Source organism: Emys orbicularis, chromosome 8, assembly GCF_028017835.1.
Source record: "Emys orbicularis isolate rEmyOrb1 chromosome 8, rEmyOrb1.hap1, whole genome shotgun sequence".
NCBI classification, from domain to species: Eukaryota; Metazoa; Chordata; order Testudines; family Emydidae; genus Emys; species Emys orbicularis.
In genome coordinates, this window is record NC_088690.1 from 72,369,595 (window position 1) to 72,395,371 (window position 25,777).

The 25,777-nt window shown below is 50.1% G+C and overlaps 1 protein-coding gene across 1 annotated transcript in view; it reads left to right on the forward strand.

The window, feature by feature from the left end:
* The first annotated feature begins 425 nt into the window (after window positions 1-425).
* Window positions 426-25,777, forward strand: part of PCDH12 (protocadherin 12) — a 29,940-nt gene continuing 4,588 nt past the window's right edge. Inside the window, exons 1-3 of the mRNA XM_065409047.1 lie at window positions 426-3,269; window positions 3,879-3,973; window positions 16,086-16,237. Of these exons, the coding sequence (XP_065265119.1) occupies window positions 426-3,269; window positions 3,879-3,973; window positions 16,086-16,237 (3,091 nt within the window). The remainder of the gene's footprint in view (window positions 3,270-3,878; window positions 3,974-16,085; window positions 16,238-25,777) is intronic.

The window sequence follows — 25,777 nt, forward strand, 5'->3', positions numbered from 1 at the left end:
CTTGTTCCTCCCTTTTCCTGTAGGTGGGGTTTCCCTAGGAAACAGCAGCTGTTCTGCTTCCCAGTGCTGGCAGGCAGCCGACTGGAGTCTGCATTGCCAGAGTCAGCCTGTACTTGCAAAGACTCCTCTCTCTTCCCCCCACACTGAGGTTTTTCAGCCTGGACAACACCTGGATCTCCTACCTGTTCTTCTAGGCACTGGTGGAGAAGGTGGGATTTTCTCTCAATGTAGCTGGACTTGCCTGGGATTTCTGTTCCTCCTTCAGCTGGTAACATACACTTATGGTATCTGGAAATGGGACTGTCCTTGGGTGAAAATAGAAATGATTTGCAGGTTCTTTAAGCTTGGTCTGGGTGTGCAAAGTTTTGAGGAAAAAGCCATCTGTCTTGGGGCTGAGCAACAGTGTGGTTGGCTTTCTCAGAAGCATGCTTTTGCTGTCACACTTTCTGCTTCAATTCTTGGTGTTGTGCTGGCACTTTTTCCTTTGTGTGGATTGCCAGGAGGTGTCCCCCTTTGCTATGCAATACAAAGTGTTAGAAGAAGTGCCAAGTGGAACTGTGATAGGGAAATTATCTGAGGATTTTGGCTGGGAAGAGAGAAGTGAACCAGTAGAAACCTTCCAGCAGCTGCATTTCCCCAAGGAGCTCCCTGTCCGTGTTGGGTCTGGAGATGGTTTGCTTAGCACGGCAGGGCGGTTGGACAGAGAGCAGTTATGCAGGCACACCGATCCATGCTTGTTCTCTTTTGATGTTCTGGCTGCCATACACTTGGCTTTAATCCACGTGGAGATTCAGGTCTTGGACATCAATGATCATGCACCCCAATTTCCAAAACCTGAGCTGGAACTAGAAATATCAGAGAGTGCATCTTTACGAACACGGATACCACTGGACCGAGCCCTTGACCCAGACACTGGCTCCAATGCCCTCTGCTCTTACTCATTATCACCCAGTGACCACTTTGCTTTGGATGTCATTTCTGGATCTGATGGAACTAAACATGCAGAACTTGTAGTTGTTAAAGAAGTGGACAGAGAGCTCCACTCTTGTTTTGTTCTAGTATTGACTGCCTTTGATCATGGAGAATCACCAAAATCAGGCACAACCTTACTTAGGGTAATTGTTTTAGACTCCAATGATAACAGCCCTATGTTTGCAGAGAGTTCTTTGACAGTGGAAATCTGGGAAGATGCTTTGCCTGGGACAATTCTTATAAACCTTACAGCCACTGACCCTGATCAGGGTCCCAATGGGGAGATAGAATACTCACTCAGTAAACATGCTTCACTGGAGGTGTTGAACATGTTCAGCATTGAAGCCAAGACAGGCAGTGTAGTTCTGAGACGCCCACTGGACTATGAAGAAAACCATACCTATGAAGTGGATGTGCAAGCCAGGGATCTTGGAGCCAACCCTATTCCAGCACACTGCAAGATCCTCATCAAGGTCCTGGATGTCAATGACAATGCCCCAGATGTGCACATCACTTGGGCTGCCCAGGTGCCAGTGCTATCTGAAGCTCTTCCTAAGGACAGCTTTGTTGCTCTGGTGACAGTAAGTGATCCCGATTCTGGAAACAATGGACAGGTGCATTGTTACCTTAGTCAAGGACTTGAGCATTTCAAATTGAAAAGAACCAACAGATACACTTATATGCTGTTGACCAATGCCATCTTGGACAGGGAGAGGTGGGCAGAATATAACCTGATATTAATGGTCCAGGACAATGGGAACCGCTCCTTAGCTGCGAGGAAACACCTCACTATATGCATCAGTGATGTCAATGACAACCCACCATTGTTTGAAAGAATTACATATGATGTCACCATTGCTGAGAACAATGTGCCTCCATCCTACCTGATTACTGTCAAGGCTCACGATGCTGACTTAGATTTTAATGGAAAAGTCAGCTATAGCATCCAGGATTTCCTTGTTTCAGACTTGGTCTCTATTGATTCAAAAACTGGCGAAATCTTTGCGCTCAGAGCTTTTGATTATGAACAAATGACAAGTCTGGAATTCCTGGTGACAGCAGAAGATGGGGGTCACCCCAAACTTGTGTCGAATGTTTCTGTTAGGGTTAGTCTGCTTGATAGGAATGATAATTCCCCTGTGATCATGCAGCCAGTGCTGGTGGGAGGCAAAGCAAGGATCATTGTTCTAGTCAATGCACAGACCGGATGCCTGTGGCTATCCCTAGGGAACGACAGCCCCCAAGGTACAGCAGTAACCACCATGACACCAACACTCAATTCAAACGTTTCCCTGCTATTCACCATAGCTGCCAGTGATGCAGATTCTGGCATGAATGGGGCCCTCCACTATGACATTCTGAGTGGGAATGATACCAATTTGTTTCTCATTGATCCACTGTCAGGGCAGGTGTTTATCAACAGCAGCAATGCCAGCAGCCTCATTGGCAGTGAATGGGAATTGGAGGTGTTGGTAAAGGATCAAGGGAACTCACCGCTGCAGGCAAAAGCCCTTGTGCAGTTAAGTTTCAGAAATCATCTTGACCAGCTGACAAACTCAGCCCAGGAGGCTCAGATGCTGAGCTCATCCATGGTGACTGTTATCTGCCTAGCTGTGCTATTAGGCACTTTCCTTCTTATTTTGGCTTTAATCGTGTCTATATGCAAAAGAGAGAAGAAAGATAACATGGCCTACAACTGCAGGGAAGCAGAAGATGCCCACAGACATCAGCAGCTCAAGAAGCCCCACAAACACATTCAGAAAACAGACATATATTTAGTCCCTGTACTAAGAAACAGGCAAGCTTCGCAAAGTGAGGCTGAGCAAGTTCGGTCCTGTGAAGAAGCTTTGCTGAAGGAAAGTGCCTGGGATGACCCACTGCAGACTTCATTTCATTTAACCCCAACACTGTACAGGACCCTTAGAAACCAGAAAGGTCCAGCTGAACAGAAAGATGCCTTCAATCTCCCTGCAATACAGTGCAGACCCTTCCACCCACACAGGCTAAGAAATGCATCAAAAGAGAGCTCAAGCCTTCAAGATGCACAAACCCATTCCAAAAGCTTAGAGAACCCACAGCTGAAGCCTTTGGGAGATCAGAATTGCGACCTCTCACTGCCAACTACTCATCCCTCAGACATGACTCTGAAGAGACAGAGAATTGCTGAGCCAGATGTGGGGCCCAGGGAAGCCCATCCCCACCAGCACCTCCTGAGAAGCCTAGTGAGGCTGTCCATGGTGGCACTTGCAGAGCAGGACCCCACGGGAGAACTTGCTATGGAGTCGCCTCCTGTTCAGGTAGGAGCTGCCTCTCAGCTGTATTAGATTGAAGGGCCACATTATCCCTCACAGTCTCCTGTGAGTCTCTGGGCATGTAGAGGGCACACTGAGGGAAGAATTTGACCTGTCCTGTCTGGGTAAATGTTCCCAAGTTACAACCTGGAGCCAGTCTCTCCTCACCCTGCACAGAGGGCGGGCCAATTTGGGAGAGTGCTGGGACATGTCAGGGGATCAGTGGGGCAGTCAGGGCACCAAAATCCCCTCCCCCTGACTGAGTTCAGCACTGCAGGGACAGGCCAGGAGAGCTGGGTCAGAGGGGGGGGGGGGGATGGACTGTTACACAGAGAGGGTGTGATGCCAGTTTGTTTTCCCCAAGTGTAAGAGTGGTCAAATATAGTTTGTGCTGCGAAGGGAGTGAAAGGGATGTGCAGAGCCAGCAGGCATTAGGGCTTGAGGCTGGGGGGCTGCTTGCTTACTCTTCGGTTTCAGTCTCCAAGTGGGAATGCCAAACCATCTGCAAGAGAAGGAAACACTATAAAGAGCCAGCACAGTGAGAAGGGGACATCCTGACAGGAAGCATCCTGAGTGGTGACTGCATGCAATCAACAGCCTCTTCCTGTCTTACAGCAAATCTCTCAGCTGCTGTCTCTGCTGCACCAGGGCCAGTTCCAGCCCAAACCAAATCACAGGGGAAACAAATACACAGCCAAGAATGGCAGCAGGTAAGTCTCACACACAGCTAGTCCCACTGCCTTACTGCCCCTGCCTGCTTCTCCCCAGCCCCTGCCAGGAGAAGTCAGCTCCAAATGCCTCCAAAGAGAAGATCTTCATGCTAAGAGGGCTCCTTGGAGCCTCAGGCTGCCTGCTCGGCCACAGGCCTGTGTGCTGCCTCCCTGCTCTGCGTACCTGAATTTGGAGATGAGAGGGATGAGGCGACAGGGCTGGACTCACTCTGACTTCCCCAGGGACCCAGGCCACAGCCCCATGCATGCTGGCTTGTCCCTCAGGCCCTGCTCCCATGTGGTCCTGCCTGTAGCCTTGATCTGGGCACCAACACTGCTGCACTTCCCCCTTCTCCCCACACGAGCTGCTGTGGGTCAGCACCCACTGGCATGGCTAGGACTAAGACAGTGGGTGGATGGGAGAGAGAGAACATGGCCATGGGGGTACAGGAGAGCACACTGAGAGGGAAGGAGGACCGAAAGGGGAACTGGGAGGAGACAACCCAAAGCCTGCAGCAGCATCCACACCCAGGGGCAGCTGGCAGAGGGAAGTGAAGGGGGGGAGCAGAGCAGGAAACTCTGGGCCAGTGAGGGAGAAAGGGAAGTCCCAAAGGAGGAGATGAGGAGAACAGAGATGAGAGGGATGGGGGGAAAGAGAAGTATTTGGGAGGGGAAAAGAGACTATCAGAGGTATGCAGGAGAGGGGAGAGAGAATGTGAGAGGGATTGGGGGAGGGGGACTTTTAGAGGGCTTGGGGGAAGTGGAGAGACTGTGAGAGAGATTGGGAGAGGGAGACTGTGAGAGGGCTTCGGGGAAGCGGAGAGACTGTGAGAGAGATTGGAAGAGGGAGACTGTTAGAGGGCTTGGGGGAAGTGGAGAGACTGTGAGAGAAATTGGGAGAGGGAGGCTGTGAGAGGGCTTGGGGGAAGGGGACAGATTGTGAGAGAGATTGGGAGAGGGAGACTGTGAGAGGGCTTGGGGGAAGGGGACAGACTATGAGAGAGCTTGAGGGGCAATTCTAAGTAGGGTTGCCAGCTGTCTCATCACACAAACCCAAACACCCTTGCCCCGCCCCCTTCCCCGCCCCTTCTCTGAGGCCCTGCTCCTGCTCACTCCATTCCCTCTCCCTCTGTTGCTTGTTCTCCCCCACCTTCATTCACTAGCTCATTTTCACCAGGCTGGGGCAGGGGGTTGGAGTGCAGGAGGGGGTGAGGACTCTGGGAGGGAGTTTGGGTGCCGGAGGGAATGAAGGATGTGATCTCTGGGAGGGAGTTGGAGTGTGGGGTGCAGGCTCTGGGCTGGGGCAGGGGGTTGGGGTGTGGGAGGGGGTGAGCAGTGTGGGCTCTGGCCGGGCGATGCTTACCTCGGGCAGCTCCCGAAAGCAACTGGCACATCCCTTTGGCAGCGGCTCCTAGGCAGAGGGGTCGGGGGGTCTCCGCACACTGCCCCTGCCCACAGTCACCACCCCCGCAGGTCCCATTGGCCACAGTTCCTGGCCAATGGGAACTGCGGAGTTGGTGCTCGGGCAGGGGCAGCGCATGGAGACCCCCTGTCCCTCCACCCCCCGCTTGAGCCACAGGGATGTACCGGCTGCTTCCAGGAGTGGCGCAGAGCTAGGGCAGGCAGGGAGCCTGCCTTAGCCCCACTGCGCCACCGGACTTTTAGTGCCTAAAATCTCCTGGTTTGGCTTCAGTAGCCTCTGGACATAAAGCCTGATTCTGGGAGACTCCCGGTAAAACCGGGAGGGTTGGCAACCCTAATACTGAGAGGGATGGGGGAAGGAGTGTGAGAAGGTAATCAAGTCACCTCTCAATCGTCTTTTAGACAAACTAAGGCGATAGAGCTCTGTCAGTCTCTCACTGTCTGGCATTTTCTCCAGCCCTCAAATAATTTTTGTGGCTCTTTTCTGCAACCTCTCCAATTTTTCAACATTGTTTTTACAATGTGGCCACCATAACGGCAGACAGTCCAGTGCTGGTCCACCAGTGCCATATGCAGGCATCAAATCTTTGAGGGGACTAGACGGGAGGGAGCCCTCTCTGCCATGCCTTCTGGGTCATCTGCCTTCACTTCTGCAGCTACTTGGCCCATGCCTGCACACTGCCATCTCCACTGCCTTCCACTTGCCTTTCTTTAGCAAGTTCTTCACCTTAAACCCAAACCCAGCTCTGCCCCACCACATCCGCTCCCCTTCCCTTGCCCACTTCCCCAGTGAATCCAGCTGCCTCTCCCATGCTCTTCCCCACTCCTTCAGCCCCTCACCTCCTTCCTATCAAATCCCACCTCTCCCACAAAGTCTGAAATCCAACACCCTTGGGTTAATCTATACTAGGGATCGACACTGCATTAGAACATGAGTGAAGAGTTGGTAGCATTGCCGGCAGCATAGGCAAAGGCCAAGTGAGGTCAGCACTGTCACTTGTACCTAGGTACAACATCAAAGTGTGCCATGGCCTGTTGACATGATGCTGAGAGCGTTTGCCCTGCCTATGCTGCCTGCAAGGCTGGGGAAGGGGGTTGAGGTGCGGGGTGTGTGAGGGCTATGGCTGGTGGTTCAGGCTCTGGGGTGGGACTGGGGATGAGGGGTTTGGGGTGCAGGAGGGGGCTCCGTGCTGGGACCAAGGGGTTTGGAAGGTGGGAGGGGGATCAGGGCTGGGGCAAGGGATTGGGGTATGGGGCGGGGGGCGGGGTGTAGGGTCCGGGCAGTGCTTACCTCAAGCAGCTCCCAGAAGCAGTGGCATGTTCCCCCTCCGGCTCCTACGCAGTGCAGCCAGGTGGCTCTGCGCGCTGCCCTGTCTGCAGGCGCCGCCCCCGCAGCTCCCATTGGCCACAGTTCCTGGCCAAGGGAGCTGAAGTTCCAGTGCTTGGTGTGGGGGCAGCGTGTGGAGTCCCCTGGCTGCTCCTACGCGTAGGAGCCGGAGGAGGGACATTCCATTGCTTCCGGGAGCCGCGTGGAGCCAAGGCAGGCAGGGAACCTACCTTAGCTCTGCTGCGCTGTCAACACGACTTTTAACGGCCCGGTCAGCAGTGCTGTCTGGAGCTGCCAGGGTCCCTTTTCAACCGGGCGTTCCGGTCCAAAACGGGACACTTGGCAATCCTACCTGCCCTAGGGTTGCCAATTTTCTACTCACACAAAACCGAACACCCATGCCCCGCCCCCTGCCCCACCTCTCCTCTGAGGCCCCACCCATGCCCTGCCCCTTCTCCAAGGCCCATGCCCTGCCCCTTCTCCAAGGCCCGCCCACGCTCCCTCTGTCGCTTGCTCTCCCCACCCTCACTCACTCACTCACTCACTCACTCATTTTCACCGGGCTGGTTCAGGGGGCTGGGGTGCCGGAGGGGGTGAGGGCTCTGGCTGGGGATGCAGGCTCTGGGGTGGGGTCAGAAATTAGGATTTCAGAGTGCGGGAGGGGACTCCAGGCTGAGGCAGTGGGTTGGGGTGCGAGAGGGGGTGAGGGCTCCGGCTGAGGGTGTGGGCTATGGAGTGGGGTCAGGTATGAGGAGTTTGGGGTGTAGGAGGGTCCTCTGAGCTGGGGTCGAGGGGTTCGGAGGGCAGGAGGTGGATCAGAGCTGGGGCAGGGGCTTGGAGCATGGGGGGGGTGGCTCAGGGGTGCAGGCTTCAGGCGGTGCTTAACTCAAGCAGGTCCTGGAAGCAGCAGCATGTCCCCTCTCCGGCTTCTACGTGGAGGCGCGACCAGGTGGCGCTGCACGCTGCCCTATCTGCAGGCACTGCCTCTGAAGCTCCCATTGGCCTGGGTTCCCAAACAATTGGAGCTGCGGGGGTGGCGCTTGGGGTGGGGGCAGCGTGTGTAGCCCCCTGGTTCCCCCTATGTGTAGGAGCAGGAGCGGGGACTTCCCGGGAACCACGCAGTCCAGAAACAAGCAGGGAGTCTGCCAGCCCTTCTGCATGGTGCCGCCGACTGGACAGTCAACAGCCTGGTCAGAAGTGCTGACTGGAGCTGCCAGGATCCCTTTTAGACTGGATGTTCTGGTCGATAACTGGACACCTGGTAACCCTAACCTGCCCGCCAGTGCACAGGGGACCTAGATTCAGCCCCTTACTGCATACAATCCAACATACTGTGGCTCCAGGGAGTGCTGCGAGTGGCCAGACCACCACGCTGACCCTGCCAGGTCCCCATTATGAGCTGAGGGTACAGAGACAAGGGAGCTTCAAAGGAACACAAAGGAGCTGGGTCTGCAGCTGGAAAGTACATGAGCAAAGAGCAGTGAAGGGCAGTTAGGGGCTAATCATTGTGTCACCCCCAGCTCTACCCTTTCCTGAAGCATGCCCTAGATCCTCATCTGCCAGGGACAAAGTGGGTGGGTAAAGTGGAGGAAGGAGGGTGCCTGGCTGAGGAGTACACAGAGGGAAGAGTAGGCATTGTTTTCTCTCTGCTTTCCCAATGCTAGCACCTGTACCTCCTCCCTGTCCACCACCAAACTGCACCCTGTGCCACCCACACTCTGCTGTGTCACTGAGGCTCCCACTTTCCTTCCTTCTCATGGGATGGCAGGGAAAGGAGAAATAAAGGGACCAAGGGGAGACCAGGCTTGGGGGAGCCCTGCTGGAAAAGCCTTTTTGAAATAGGATCTAAGGGTATGTCTACACTACGAAATTAGGTCAATTTAATAGAAGTCGATTTTTTAGAAATCAATTTGATACAGTCAATTGTGTGTGTCCTCACTCAGCGCATTAAGTCGGTGGAATGCATCCACAGTACCGAGGCTAGTGTCAACTTTTGGAGTGTTGCACTGTGGTAGCTATCCCACAGTTCCTGCAGTCTCCACCGCCCATTGGAATTCTAGGTTGAGCTCCCAATGCCTGATGGGGCAAAAATATTGTCATGGGTGGTTCTGGGTACATGTCGTCATGCCCCCTCCCTCCCTCCGTGAAAGCAACGGCAAAAAATAGTTTCTCGCCTTTTTTCCTGGGTTACCCGTGCAGACGACATACCACGGCAAGCATGGAGCCCGCTCAGCTCACTGTCACCGTAGGTCTCCTGGGTGCTGCTGACAGACGTGGTACTGCATTGCTACACAGCAGCAGTTCCTTGCCTTTGCAAGTTAGCAAAGACGGTTAGCAGCCATATTGCACCATCTGCTGCTGTCTCCTGGTTGCTCCTGGCCGACCTTGGTGAGGTCCGTCGGGGGTGCCTGGGCAGACATGGGTGCTCCTGGCCTGCCTCGGTGAGGTCGGTCAGGGGTGCCTGGACATAAATGGGAGTGACTCCAGGTCATTCTCTTCTTTAAGTTTCATCTAATGGAGATTCAGTCCTGCCTGGAATATCATGCGAGCTGGAGGCTTTTGCCTCAGGCTGTTCTCCCAGCCGGCAGCACCGCGTGGTCGCACCTACCCCAGCCTACCCCTTGCTCCCATGGCTCATGAAGCCTGTACAGTAGTAAGGAGCAGTTGAACTATAGGCTGAGCAAGTGCAGAATGGTGGTAGAATGTGCCTTTGGACGTTTAAAAGCTCTCTAGCACTGTTTGCTGACTAGGCTGTTTGCGATTAGAAGAGCATAATAAGGCGCGTTGTGCATCACAGAGGCTTTGAAAACCAGTTTCATGACTGGCCAGGCTTCGGTGTGACAGTTGGGTGTGTTTCTCCTTGATGCAACCCCCCCCCCCTGATTGTCTGCAACGTCAGACAATCGGTTCGCGCCTTTTTTCCGCGCAAACGCCATGCCATGGCAAGCATGGAGCCCGCTCAGATCACCACGACAATTATGAACACGATGCGCATTATCCTGAAGTATATGCAGCACCAGAAACTTCAAAAGCAGGCGAGGAGGCGATGGCAGCGTGGTGACGAGAGTGATGAGGACATGGACACAGACTTCTCTCAAAGCACGGGCCCTGGCAATTTGGATATCATCGTGGTAATGGGGCAGGTTCATGCCGTGGAATGCTGATTCTGGGCCCGGGAAACAAGCACAGACTGGTGGGACCGCATAGTGTTGCAGGTCTGGGATGATTCTCAGTGGCTGCAAAACTTTCGCATGCATAAGGGCACTTTCATGGAACTTTGTGACTTGCTTTCCCCTGCCCTGAATTGCAAGAATACCAAGATGAGAGCAGCCCTCACAGTTCACAAGCGAGTGGCAGTAGCCCTCTGGAAGCTTGCAATGCCAGACAGCTACCGGTCAGTTGGGAATCAATTTGGAGTGGGCAAATCTACTGTGGGGGCTGCTGTGATCCAAGTAGCCAACGCGATCACTGAGCTGCTGCTATCAAGGGTAGTGACTCTGGGAAATGTGCAGGTCATAGTGGATGGCTTTGCTGCAATGGGATTCCCTAACTGTGGTGGGGCGATAGACAGAACACATATCCCTATCTTGGCACTGGACCACCAAGGCAGCCAGTACATAAACCGAAAGGGGTACTTTTCAATGGTGCTGCAAGCACTGGTGGATCACAAGGGATGTTTCACCAACATCAACGTGGGATGGCCGGGAAAGGTACATGACGCTCGCATCTTCAGGAACTCTGGTCTGTTTGAACAGCTGGAGAAAGGGACTTACTTTCCGGACCAGAAAATAACCGTTGGGGATGTTGAAATGCCTATAGTTATCCTTGGGAACCCAGCCTATCCCTTAATGCCATGGCTCATGAAGCCATATACAGGCACCCTGGACAGTAGTCAGGACCTGTTCAACTATAGGCTGAGCAAGTGCAGAATGGTGGTAGAATGTGCATTTGGACATTTAAAAGCACGCGGGCGCAGTTTACTGACTCGGTTAGACCTCAGCGAAACCAATATTTCAATCGTTATTACTGCTTGCTGTGTGCTCCACAATATCTTTGAGAGTAAGGGGGAAACGTTTATGGCGGGGTGGGAGGTTAAGGCAAATTGCCTGGCCACTGATTACGCGCAGCCAGACACCAGCGCGGTTAGAAGAGCATAGCAGGGCACGCTGCGCATCAGAGAAGCTTTGAAAACCAGTTTCATGACTGGCCAGGCTACGGTGTGAAAGTTCTGTTTGTTTCTCCTTGATGAAAACCCGCCCCCTTGGTTCACTCTACTTCCTTGTAAGCCTAAGCCAACTGCCCTCCCCTCCCCTCTTTGATCACCGCTTGCAGAGGCAATAAAGTCATTGTTGTTTCAAATTCATGCATTCTTTATTAATTCATCACACAAATGGGGGGATAACTGCAGAGGTAGCCTGGGGGGGGTGGAGGAGGGAAGGACAAGGCCACACTGCACTTCAAAACTTATTTATTGAATGCCAGCTTTCTGTTGCTTGGGCAGTCCTCTGGGGTGGAGTGGTTGGGTGCCCGGAGGCCCCCCCACTGCATTCTTGGGCGTCTGGGTGAGGAGGCTATGGAACTTGGGGAGGAGGGCAGTTCTTTACACAGGGGCTGCAGTGGTGCTCTGTGCTCCTGCTGCCTTTCCTGCACCTCAACAATGCGCCGGAGAATATCAGTTTGATCTTCTAGTAGCCTCAGCATTGCATCCTGCCTTCTCTCATCACGCTGACACCACCTATCATCTTGATCCCGCCACATGTCCTCGCGTTCATGTAGTGCTTTCCTGCTGACAGCGTCTGCCTCCATGCATTCTGCTGGGCTCTTTCAGTGAGGGAGGACTGCATGAGCTCAGAGAACATTTCATTGCAAGTGCGTTTTTTTCGCCTTCTAATCTTCGCTAGCCTCTGGGACAGAGATGATACGGGGAGCATTGAAACATTTGCAGCTGCAGGAGGAAAAAAAAGGGAGAGTAGTCTTTAAAAAGACATATTTTAGAGAACAATGGGTAGACTCTTTCACAGTGCACCAAGCTGTTAACATTACATAGCATGTGTGCTTTCTTTACAAGTTTGCATTTTGCCTCTTATATTGAGGGCCTGTCGGTTTGTTGTGAGAGATCACACACGCAGGGCTGGCAGGCAACAGAATTCGGCTTGCAGGCAGCCATGGTAAGCCACAGTCTTTTGGCTTCTTTAACCTTCATGACATGTGGGAATGGTTTCAAACAGCAGCGCCCTCATTTCACATACCAAGCACCTGTTGGGTTGGCCATTTAAAATGGGTTGGCCATTTAAAAGGAGGGGCTGCGGTTTTCAGGTTAACGTGCAGCACAAACCCAACTAACCCCCCCCCCCAATTCTCTGGGATGATCGCTTCACCCCTCCCCACACCGCGTGGCTAACAGGCTTTGGGAATACATCCAGGAGAGCTTCATTGAGATGTCCCTGGAGGATTTCTGCTCCATCCCCATACACGTTAACAGACTTTTCCAGTAGCTGTACTGGCCGCGAATGCATCCCAAGTCTTCAGGGCAAATTAATCATTAAACACGCTTGCTTTTAAACCATGTATTATATTTACAAAGGTACACTCACCAGAGGTCCCTTCTCTGCCTTCAAGGTCCGGGATCCCACCTTCAGTGGGTTGGGAGGGTACTGGCTCCAGGGTGATAAACAGTTTCTGGCTGTTGGGGAAAACGGTTTCTCCACTTGCTTGCTGTGCGCTATCTTCAACCTCCTTCTCCTCCTCATCTTCCTCGTCCCCCAAATCTGCATCCCTGTTGCGTGAGAATCCATTGACGGAGTCCACGCACAGGACTGGGGTAGTTGTAGGGGCACCCCTTAGAATGGCATGCAGTTCATCATAGAAGAGGCATGTCTGGGGCTCAGACCTGGAGCGGCTGTTTGCCTCTCTGGCTCTTTGGTAGGCTTGCCTGAGCTCCTTAAGTTTTACGCGTCACTGCTGCGGGTCCCTATTATAGCCTCTGTCCTTCATGCCCTTGGAGATTTTTTCAAATGTTTTGGCATTTTGTCTTTTGAAATGGAGTTCTGATAGCACGGATTTCTCTCCCCGTACAGCGATCAGATCCAGTACCTCCTGTTCGGTCCATGCTAGAGCTCTTTTGCGATTCTGGGACTCCATGGTCAACTGTGCTGATGAGATCTGCACGGTCACCTCTGAGCTCGCCACGCTGGTCAAACAGGAAATGAAATTCAAAAGTTCGTGGGGCTTTTCCTGTCTACCTGGCCAGTGCATCTGAGTTGAGAGTGCTGTCCAGAGCGGTCACAATGGAGCACTCTGGGATAGCTCCCGGAGGCCAATACCATCGAATTGCATCCACACTACCCCAAATTCGACCCAGCAAGGTCGATTTCAGTGCTAATCCCCTCGTCGGGGAGGAGTACAGAAATTGATTTTAAGAGCCCTTTAAGTCAACAAAAATGGCTTCGTCATGTGGACAGGTGCAGGGTTAAATCGATCTAACGCTGCTAAATTCGACCTAAACCCGTAGTGTAGACCAGGGCTTAGAGTCTCCCAGATCCTCAGTGGTGTTTAGCACCTAACTCCCATTGATTTCAGTGGGAGTTAGGAGCTGAAATACCTGTGAAGCTCTGGGCCTTGGTCCTTTCTCCATAGGGATTTGGAGAAGAGGAAGCAGGAAAAACTGAGTACACTAGGATGTGGGAGCGACACTAGGGCAGAAAGGAGGGATGAAGAGTGCTTGTCTACATGGGGAAATTTTCTGGCATAAGTATACTGTGATAATTCTACTGGTCTAAGTCACCATGTGGACACGTATTTGGGAAAGAGGACCTTCTATGGTTTAGCTCATACTGCTTCCAAAGCGACAAGAGCCTAACCAGAAAAAGGCTGTCCAATGGTGGTAAATACCCCTAAGATCTGAGAGGGAAAGGGCACTGAGAGTGAACAAGCTGAGGGAGTGAGGATCAGAGGGGCCCTCTGTAATAAATACCAAGCTTTGCCTTCCTGCATGCAGCACCTGAGCTGGAGAAGCCCTACGGCACAGGCAGCTGACACTGGAGTAGTATTCCCTTTCGTAGATCTCTGGACAGAGATCTGCACCACCCAGAAAGTGAGTGACAGAGTCCAGGGCCTCCTGGCTGCCCACCCTCCGGCCAACACTTTGAAGGGACTGGGAGGGGATTGGAGAGGCTGCTTTCAGTCACTCAGGTTTCTCTGAAATGGTCACCTTTCAGGAGGACACTTCCCAGACTCAGTCTCTTTCTACAGTTTAAGCAAAACACCTCCAAGAGTTTAAAAAGAGCTGGTCAATTAATGTTGATTTTCAGTATGTCTTGAAACATTGGGAAAGTTTCAGAAGACTGGAAGAAAGCTAATGCTGTGCCAATGTTTAAAAAGCATAAAAAGGAGGACCCTGGTCATTACAGGCTTGCCAGCCTGACATCAATCCCAGGCAAGGTAATGGAATGGCTAGTACAGGTCTTGATTAACAATGAATTGAAGGAGAATAATATAATTAATGCCAATCTGTGATGGGTTGGATCACAGAACCCCTTTTGGGAACTGCCACCTGATGTGCCAAGACTTCTCCCCCCACCAGGGCCGGTTCCAGGGTTTTGGCCGCCCCAAGCAGGCAAACAAACCAAAAAAAAAAAAAAAAAGCCGCGATCGTGATCTGCGGCGGCAATTCGGTGGGAGGTCCTTCGCCCCTGCCAGCTTGGGACCCCAGCACCCTGTCTTGCTGAGTCAGACACTCCTGTCTGCTCCAACACAGACCCAGGGTCTGAATTACTTGCCCCAAAGCTGCAGGTTTACCTGAAAGCAGCTAACAGAAGTGTTCCTGTTTTTAACACTCAGATGCCCAACTCCCAATGGGGTCTAAACCCAAATAAATCCATTTTACCCTGTATAAAGCTTATGCAGGGCAAACTCATAAATTGTTTGCCCTCTATAACACTGATAGAGAGATATGCACAGTTGTTTGCTCCCCCAGGTATTAATACATACTCTGAGATAATTAATAAGTTAAAAGTGATTTTATTAAATACAGAAAGTAGGATTTTAGTGGTTCCAAATAGTAACAGACAGAACAAAGTAAGCCACCAAGCAAAATAAAATAAAATGCGCAAATCTATGTCTAATCAAACTGAATACAGATAATCTCACCCTCAGAGATGCTTCAGTAAGTTTTTTCCTCAGACTGGACACCTTCCAGGCCTGGGCACAATTCTTTCCCCTGGTACAGCTCTTGTTCCAGCTCAGGTCGTAGCTAGGGGATTCTTCATGATGGCTCCGTCCTCTTTGCTATGTTCCACCCCTTTATATATCTTTTGCATAAGGCGGGAATCCGTTGTCCCTCTCTGGGTTCCCACCCCCTCCTTCTCAATGGAAAGACACCAGGTTAAAGATGGATTCCAGTTCAGGTGACATGATCATATGTCACTGCAAGACTTCATTGCCCACTTGCCAGCACAGACGTATACAGGAAGACTTACAGGTAAACACAGCCATCTGCAGACAATTGTCCTTGTTAATGGGAGTCATTAAGATTCCAAACCACCATTAATGGCCCACACTTTGCATAATTACAATAGGCCCTCAGGGTTATATTTCATATTTCTAATTTCAGATACAAGAGTGGTACATTTATACAAATAGGATGATCACACTCACTAGATTATAAGCTTTGTAATGATACCTTACAAGAGACCTTTTGCGTGAAGCATATTCTAGTTACATTAGCATATTTTTATAAAACCATATAGACTGCAACATCACACAATCAATATAAGTTTATGGAAAATAGGTGCTGTCAAACAAACTTGATGAGATTACAAATTTGGTTGATAAAGGTAATAGTGTGGATGTAATATACTTAGACTTCTGTAAGGCATTTGACTTGGTACCCCATGACTAGGGCCCTACCAAGTTCATGGCCGTGAAATCTGGTCTTCCCCCGTGAAATATGGTCTTGTGCTTGTCCAGCTAGAAATATATTGTTAAGTTGGAAATCAATAGCAAAAAGCGCAAACTCTGTACTCCAGTTCCGTACATGTCACAAGTATGCAGGGCTGCAGAAGTGTACAAAATTCTATTGTATTATTTAAGAAAAAGCCTGTGACCATGTAATTCCAGCTGATAGAGATGAGGGAGAAGACGTGTGCTGAGAGGAAGAGGGGTGAGAGGAACTAATGGAAACAGGAAGCACCAATACTGGGCTTCAAAACAATCAAGATGTGACAGTAGCACAGCAACCTCTGCTCCCCCAGGGCCTGTTTTTCTGGGAAGAGCCGAAACGTAAAGAGATGAGGTGGGGGGGACATGGAGATTGGTCCCTGGAAGAGGGCAGCATCAATGCTCTGGATTTGGTTTCCTTTGCAGGAATGCAGGGCTGGATGCTGATTGCCTTACTATAAAGGACAGTGGCCAAGGAGAGAGTGAGGCAGATGACCGAGATTCAGAAAATGGACTCAATCTTTCCATAGACCAGCTGGTGGGAGAAGAACTCGAGAGCCTTCTAGAGCCCCATGCAGGTGAGATCACTATACTCTGTATGGCACCAGAGAGAGCCTGCTGCATCCTCACAGAAGACCTTCTTTGCACCAGTGTGGGGCTGCCTGGGAGGGGGACTCTGATTGTCTGAAACCACAATCTAATTAGCTGGTTGAGCTTTTTTGATGATGACACTGCTGAGATCAGGAAACCGAGAGCTCTGGCTGCCCAGGGAGTTGGGAAGCTCTGGCAGCTGAGGGAGCAAACTGAAAATTTCCATTTTGGTTTTCCCAGAATGGAATTTTCACACTTTTTTCTTCTGTGAAAAATGGTGAATTTTCGACCTTTTGTTCCAGTGTGGGACAATTTCCCCCCTCCCCTAAAATTCCATTTTGTTCATAGGAGGGAAAGTCTTTTTCCTGCTCGTTCTAGTGGTGCTCTTCCAAGCTCCTCCCACAAAATAACCTTCACACACATGAATCACCACATTGGGATACATCTCATATTAAATTGTGCAGATATTCAGAATAGGATTGTGCTGCTCTCAGGCTCTGTTGGCTCTTCTTAGTGGGGCTTGAACATGGCCATATGCTCGACTGTGCTGGGCTCCTTGAGTGGGGGGCAGGGCCGGCTCCAGGCACCAGCTTACCAAGCAGGTGCTTGGGGCGGCCACTTCGGAGAGGGGCGGCACGTCCAGCTGTTCGGCGGCAATTCGGCGGACGGTCCCTCACTCCTGCTCCGGAGCGAAGGACCTCCCGCCGAATTGCCGCCGCAGATCAAGATCGCGGCTTTTTTGGGGTTTTTTTTTTTTTTTTTTTTTTTGGTTTGTTTGCCTGCTTGGGGCGGCCAAAACCCTGGAACCGGCCCTGGTGGGGGGAGAAAGTGATGAGCAGTAAATTGTGTAATGCTGTGATTTTCCCTCTTCCTCCTTACACGAGAAAGGGTTAATGATGTTATCTTGTAAATTACCATTATGGGACATCTTCCTTAACCCCTTATTGAGCCCCCCCAGAACTATTGTTCCAGGCTGTCTGCAGATCCAAGCATACACCCTGTCTCCCATTTCTTTTTGCAATGCCCTTTCCCCTGCAGTCTCTGCCTAGCAGGGTCTGTGTGAAACACGCTTCTTCTTCTTTACTGTGGACCTTGCCCTGCCTTTCTCTTCCTGTCCCCTTTGACTCTGACTGCCTCTCCAGGCTGCAGCTCAGGGTGGGGCCTTGCTGAACTGTGCTTGTCAGAACAATCTTCCTATTCCTCAGGCAGGTTCATCATCTTACAGAATCTGGTAAGGCTCTGTCCATGTAGGAACAAATCTCACTCCATTCTGGGAGCTGCTGCTATTTGCCTACCAGCATCAGTGAGGCTGAGTTAAGCTGATGCACTCAGAGTTGCTCTGTAAGTGGATGAAGCTAAGAATGGATTTTCCTCAGCTGTTGGCACAGTCACTTGCTTGAGGATGGGATGGCTGGAAACCATATCTTTGCATGGAAGCATGGCAGTCTGGTTGGGTCAGGCATACGTTTGTCTGTTCCCTTTCCCACGGTAGGAATGTTGCCCCAGGCCTGGTCACCAGGCTTATAAGTGTATCTGAGCACTGCGCCATCTCAATAGCACTCTGCTGTGGATCTCATCTTCCCAGATAAATTCTGAGTACAGTGCTCTCTGGAATGTTTTAAAAGAGCTCCTGGTTCCTGACCCCAAGTCACAGCCCCCTGCTAACTTATATAGGCTTCTAACAAACAGATTGGCTGATACTGCAGGTGACTGAGCTAGTGACAATAAGCCCTCCAAGAGGATAGTATGTCTAGGAAATAACCAGCTGGGGCCTCAGAAGGCTCCAAGGGAGTTTGGCACCCAACTGCCCAGGGCTCCTGTGGGATTCCCAGCCCACATTTCTCAAGGACAGTCTGTCTCACAGGCATTCACTCCTATTTGCTCCTCTCTCACTAAAGCTCTGTAAACATATCTAGCTTCCCTCCCCCTGGCATGCACACCAAGTGCACACCATGGCCTAATCTTCCTCCCTCTGAGCTCAGTGCTGATGCTTTCACTCCACCCAGGTTGTGGGCTGATAAAAGTTGAACCACTCAGGAGCAGCAAACAGGCTTGTAGTGAGGAGCTATCAACCTCTCCTAGAGTTCCTCTGACACTACATCATGATAGATGGAGCCATGGTCCATGCTACATAGGAAGGGTGTATGAAAGAAAATGACTATGATGACAGGCCTACAGAGGCTTTGCCACAGCATGAGTCCTGGCTTTGTCTCCCTTAGTTACCCTATCTGGAACTTCATGCATACAGAAATATCTAGTGGTCAAATATACTGCAAGTAGCCATCATTCCATGGGGGAGGAGAAAGTCTAAATAATCCTAGGAACCATTTGGAAAAGTCTTACAAAACTGATGGGGTTCTATAAAACTGGGAAAGGGACCAAGAGAAGTTACTGCATGGAGAATAGCATATTTTCTATAGGGATTTGGGCTCAGCCTATAGAATTTTATAGCAAGAATTCTCCATTCAATTCCATAGGGTGTTTAAACATACTGTAGAAAGGCTACAATTTTTATTACATTCTACAGCACTTTTCCCAAAACGGGAGGTGGGGCGGGGGGAGAAAAAAACAAAACTAAACTAAATCTATTCCAAGTCCTTGCCCATCTCCCCTCCTCCACTCCCCCAGCAACATAGGGGGCCATAAGGCAGCAGCTAAGCCCCTGGCTAACACTCCTAGCATAGGCATTTCCCCAATGGTGTAGAACTGGAACAGCTGTCTTGATGCCCTCCCCCCAGCAGAGGGGTTACTCCAGGGGCAGAAGGAGCATGGCAAAGCACCACTGCACTAAGATTATTCTGATGAAGCAGCCTCTAGGGCTTTTCCATTCAGTATAAATGCCCGCAGCCCTGAGGTTGCTCTAATTCACTCCAGGAGCTGGGCAGGGCTCTAGAAAATTCCAGGACATAGCGTGACATCAAGGCACTTATTGCTCCTCACTCCATTCCTGTACTGAACGGAGGTGAGTAGGGTCGAGAATTATTTCTGCTAGTCTCTCTTCTCTGTTCATGGGAGCTGCTCCCCACAATGGCAGATGCTGTATAAATCTCTACAACATTGTTTCTTTAAAGAAGTTTTGAATAAATTGAATGAACTCAGAACAAGGGAAACCTATAGGAACTATAGACTATAGGAACTGCGTTAGGGCAAAAGGCAGAAAGGCACCAGAGAAGCACTAAATAGCTGGTTGTTCTCACCTTAGCAGGGTTTATTGTTACAAGAGCAAATTGACTTTATAGAGCCACAGAGAAGGCTGCCATGGTGGGCAGGTGTCTTTACAAAGGCTGTTTGGAAAATAAGAAGGAAAGACAGTTTACACTGAATTGCTTTTACTCTACCCAGATAGAGACCCACAGGAAACAATTTTCACTGATCCAGAGTTTTTCAAGGCCTGAAGGGACCATTCTGCTCATCCAGTCTGAGCTCTTGCAGAGACAGGCAGAGAATGTCACCCAGTGACTCCTGCACTGAGACATCCAATCTTGATTTACAGACCCCAAGTCAGAGAAAATCCACCACAACCCTTGGTGAGTTATTGAACATAAGAACATAAGAACGGCCATACTGGGTCAGACCAAAAGTCCATCTAGCCCAGTATCCTGTCTTCTGACAGTGGCCAGTGCCAATTTCCAGAGGGAATGAACAGAACAGGTAATCATCAAGTGATCCATCCCCAGTCGCCCATTCCCAGCTTCTGGCAAACAGAAGCTAGGGACACCATCCCTGTCCATTCCGGCTAATAGCCATTGATGGACCTATTCTCCATGAACTTATCTAGTTCTTTTTTGAACCCTGTTATAGTCTTGGCCTTCACAACATCCTCTGGCAAAGAGTTCCACAGGTTGACTGTGCGTTGTGTGAAGAAATACTTCCTTTTGTTTGTTTTAAACCTGCTGCCTATTAATTTCATTTGGTGACCCCTAGTTCTTGTGTTATGAGAAGGAGTAAATAACACTTCCATATTTACTTTCTCCACACCAGTCATGATTTTATAGACCTCTATCATATCCCCACTTAGTCGACTTTTTCCAAGCTGAAAAGTCCCAGTCTTATTAATCTCTCCTCATATGGCAACTGCACCATACCCCTAAATCATTATTGTTGCTCTTTTCTGAACCTTTTCCAATTCCAATATATCTTTTTTGAGATGGGGCGACCACATCTGCACACAGTATTCAAGATGGGGACGTACCATGGATTTATATAGAGGCAATATGATATTTTCTGTTTTATTATCTATCCCTAGCCTAACGATTCCCAAGTTTCTGTTAGCTTTTTTGACTGCCGCTGCATATTGAGTGGATGTTTTCAGAGAACTATCCACAATGACTCCAAGATCTCTTTCTTGAGTGGTAACAGCCAATTTAGACTCCATCATTTTATATGTATAGCTGGGATTATGTTTTCCAATGTACATTACTTTGCATTTATCAACATTGAATTTAATCTTTTGTTTTGCTGCCCAGTCACCCAGTTTTGAGAGATCCTTTTGTAGCGCTTTGCAGTCTGCCTGGGACTTAACTATCTTGAGCAATTGTGTATCATCTGCAAATTTTGTCACCTCACTGTTTACCCCTTTTTTCAGATCATTTATAAATATATTGAATAGGACTGGTCCCCATACAGACCCGGGGGGACACCACTATTTACCTCTCTCCATTTGGAAAACTGACCATTTATTCCTACCCTTTGTTTCCTATCTTTTAACCAGTTACCAATACATGAGAGGACTTTCCCTTTTATCCCATGACAGCTTAGGAGCCTTTGGTGAGGGACCTTGTCAAAGGCTTTCTGAAAATCTAAGTACACTATATCCACTGGATCCCTCTTGTCCACGTTTGTTGACCCCCTCCAAGAATTATAGTAGATTGAGGAGGCATGATTTCCCTTTACAAAAACCATGTTGACTCTTCCCCCAACAAATTATGTTCATCTATGTGTCAGACAATTTTGTTCTTTACTATAGTTTCAACCAGTTTGCCTGGTACTGAAGTCAGGCTTACCAGCTTGTAATTGCTGGGATCACCTCTGGAGCACTTTTTAAAAAATTGGCATCACATTAGCTATCCTCTAGTCATTTGGTACAGAAGCTGATTTAAATGATAGGTTACATACCACAGTTAGTAGTTCTGCAATTTCACATTTGAGTTCCTTCAGTACTCTTGGGTGAATGCCATCTGGTCCTGGTGACTTATTACTGTTTAGTTTATCAATTTGTTCCAAAACCTCCTCTAATGACACCTCAATCTGGGACAGTTCCTCAGATTTGTCACCTAAAAAGAATGGCTCAGGTTTGGGAATCTCCCTCACACCCTCAGCCATGAAGACCGATACAAAGAATTCATTTAATTTCTCCGGCCTTATCGTCCTTGAGTGCTCCCTTTCCTGTGAAAAATTTGCACTTTATTTCCAGTCTCATTTTGTCTAGCTTCAATTCCCAGCCACTGGATCTTGTTATACTGGTTTGCTGGATTAAAGAACCCTCTTCTACAGAAATCTCCCCATGTAGATGCTTATGGGCCGTGATCAATTCACCTCTTAACTTTCTCATCAATAAATTATATAGACTGAGCTTCTTTAGTCCCTCTCTGTGAGGCAGATTTTCCAGCCCCTGAATCATTCTTGCTGCTCCTCTTTGACCCTCCCTAATTTTTCAACATATTTTTAAAAATATCAGATATGAGGCTCAGGAGTTGGCTGTTCATTGTGGATGGTATCTTGGGGATGGCTCCTAGCCCATATTCTATCCATCTCTAAAATGGGCACCCATGGTGTCTGTCACTGTGATCTTTGTGTGATTGTTTTGAGTTGCATGGCAAAATACACCAGCTTGGCTTAGGGTTGCCAACTTTCTAATCAAACAAAACTGAACACCCCTGCCCTGCCCCGCCCCCACCCCGCTCCTTCCCAGGGGCCCTGCCCCTGCCCCACCCCTTCTATGAGTACCCGCCCCTGCTCACTCCATCCCCCCTCCCTCCGTCGCTCTCCCCCATGCTCACTCACTTTCATCACTGGACTGGGGCAGGGGGTTGGGGTGCAGGAGGGGGGTGAGGGCTCTGGCTGGGGGTGCAGGCTCTGGGGTGGGGCCGGAGATGAGGGGTTTGGGGTGCATGAGAGGGCTCCATGCTGGAGCAGGGGGTTGGGGTGCAAGGGGGTGTGGGCTCTGGGCTGGGGGTGTGGGTGCCAGGTGGGGCTAGACATGAGGGGTTCAGGATGCAGGAGAGGGGTTGGGTTGTATGGGGGCGGTGAGGACTCCGGCTGGGCATGCAGGCTCTGGGGTGGGGCCGGAGATGAGGGGTTTGGGGTGCAGGAGGGGGCTCTGGGCTGAGGCTGAGGGTTTCAGAATGTGGGACGGGGTGTGGGCTCTGGCTGGGGTGCAGGCTCTGGGGTGGGGCCATGGATGAGGGATTTGAGGTGCAGGAGGGGGCTCTGGGTTGAGACAGGGGGTTGGGGAGTTGGGGGTGTTAGGGCTTTGGCTGGGGGTGTGGGCTCTGGGGTGGGGCTGGAGATGAGGAGTTTGGGGTGCTGGAGCTGGTTTAGGCCTGGGGCAGAGGTTCGGGGTGTGTGTGTGGGGGTTGCAGGGTGCAGGCTCCAGCATGGAGTTGGGGTTGGGGTGCATGATGGAGTTTGGGGTGCAGGGTCCCGGCAGCACTTACCGCGGCTCTCGGGAAGCGGCCTCCAGATTCCTGCGGCCCCTAGATGCATGGGCGGCCAGGGAGGCTCCACGCACTGTCCTCGTGCCCGCAGCTCCCATTGGTCACGATTCCTGGCCAATGGGATCTGCAGAGGCAGGGTCAGCATGCGGAGCCTCCCTCCATCTAGGGACTGCAGGGACTTGGCGGCCACATCCGGGAGCCATGAGGTTCCTAGTGTAGACAGCACAGTGTGGCGAAACTAACTCCACAACCAAACAGCTACTTCTTTAGACTGTATAACTGCTGAGCGCCTGGGCTAGATCCCCAAAGGGGGGATCCACCTGTGGTGATGGTGTGTTAACTTTTTAGCACCCTGCAACCCAGTGGAATCCTGAAACCTGAGTGCAGTACCCAGGCTCCCCATACACTGCGTGGGGAGAGTTGGGTGCCTAACAATGGGATTCACAGAAGCCAGCACACTCACCTAAGCTAGCCAGTGGGAAATGTTGAGGAGAGGTGTGGGGCTTATGCCCTGCCCCCCAAAGAGAGTTAGGGTCTGATCCATAAAGGTATTTAGGTAGCTAAGTCTCCATTTTAGCCTCCACTGTGAGCCACAAAACCCCCACTCAGCTGCACCAAACCCAGAAGTTGCCTACATTTTTCAGGTAAAAGTCCCCTAGATGCCCAAATTTTGGCTGCATCACTCCAGGCCTCTAGACATCTGTCTCCTGCTTATGCACCAAGGTGATGCACAACCTGGGGGAAGATAAAGGCAGGAGTTTCTATGTCACCTATGGGGTCAAATCCAACAGGTGTGCTCAGAGGCCTACCAGATTGGGACCCATTCAAAATCCGGTGAGGGAGAGAGGCAGGTCCCGCTTTATGAAGAATTCTTCCATCGACCTAGCTACTGCCTCTCAGGGAGGTGAATTAACTACATTGATGGGAGAACTCTTCCCATCACTGTAGTGAGTGTCTGCACTGAAACACTAAAATGTTGCATCTGCAGTTCTGCTGCTATGCCACTGAAGCATTTTAAGTGTAGACATACCCAGTGTCTCATAACTGTTTGCATAGCTGATTCCACCTTACTCTCACTTTGCGGGTGCGCTGGGGAGGAATTGTGGTGGTCAAACTCCAATTGCATGCAAATTCCTTACAGTGATGACTCAAGGAGTCCAATCTATTAACAAAGAGAAGGTGAAGGGGTGACTTGATTACAGTCTGTATGTACAAATATTTAATAATTGGCTTCTCAATTTACCAATGAAACCTATAACACAATCCAACAGCTGGAAGTTGAAGCTAGACAAATTCAGACTGGATATAAGGTGTAAATTTTTAACAGTGAGAGTAATTAACCACTTGAACAATTGACCAACGGTTGTGGTGGATTCTCCATCACTGACAATTTTAAAATCAAGGTTGGATGATTTTCTAAAAGATCTGCCCTAGGAATGATTTGGGGGCAGTTCTCTGGCCTGTATTATACAGGTCAGACTAGATGATCACAATGGTCCTTTCCTGGCCTTAGAATCTATGAATTCTTCTGAGGCAAACTGGGGTCTGGATGGGGAATACAGTGTCTGGAATGCCATATCTCAGAAAGTTGGCTCAGTTTGCCTATCACTGACTTGCTTCTTGAATGAGGCAGGACACTGACCTCCCAAAAATTTAAGTGTAAGTCCACTGTAATCAAGTATTGCTTTTCCTTGAAGGTAAATAAGTGCGCTCCCACCTTTTCCCATGGTTGGATGTGGTAACAGCCTCTTTCTGCTGGCAGTTATCACATGATTGACAGGTGCCCCACCCTTCTGTCAAGGAACAGAGTTGTGTATTTATTCTCAGACAGTAAACGTATTCTTGAGCCTATCTAAGACAGCTGTCAATGCCCAGGTGTGAGGCACGTATTTTGTGCATGAAATACTTTGTAATGAGGTGGAAACAAGAGGTGTCTGTTCTTGTGGCTCTGCTCCTACTAGTACTTGGCTTTTGCCTTCTGGTCACCCTACTGGGAGTGCTTGTAGTTGGATGTGCTTTCCATAGCCTCTTCGATTTCCATCAGCTTCACTTTTGAAACTCGGAGATAGTGCAGCATGTTAATGGAGTCAATGCCCTTATCTACCTCCCCCAACTTGCTGATTCTGGTTGTACATGCTCTGTTCAGGGTGTCAGCCAACACCAGTTCATGCTGGACAGCTACTGATCTCTACCTGATAGTGCCAGAGATGCATAAACATGTGCTGCAATCTCTTTAGAGCACTAAGAGCTTGTCTGCACTTAAAAAGCTGCAGCTGCACTGCTGTAGCGCTTCAGTGAGGGCTTTTCCCATCAATGTAGGCGGTAGCAATGTCAATGGAAGAAGCCCTCCCATTGACATAGTGCCGTCTACACTGGGAGTTAGGTTGGTGTAACTGCATTGCTCAGGGGAGACGGGGGATTTCCCACACCCTGAGTGATGTACTTGTACCGACATAAGTTGCTAGTGTGGACCAGGCCTGAGAAGGTGCTTTACCAGAATTGTCACTAGGGGGCTGTGGTCGGATTGGATGTCCTGATGGAATTGCTTCACTCCAAATACCCCAGCCAGAAGCTATTTTTCTATTTAAATGTATCCTTGTTCTGCCTCTGACAGGGATTTGCTGGCATAAGCAACCAGCTGCTCCTGCAAAAGAGCTACACCCAGTCCTTTCTCTGATGTATGACACTGGGGGTCACAGTACTTCATGACGGGGTAGCCATTATCATGTATTACAGCATGTCAAATACTTGCTGTTAGGGACTTGCCCAGTCCCAGTCAATCTCCTGCCTTATGAGCTGATGTATGGGTTTTGCTACTGCAGGTGTGAACAGCACTTGGAAAGAAAAGGTATCATTCCTGTGAAGCTCTGT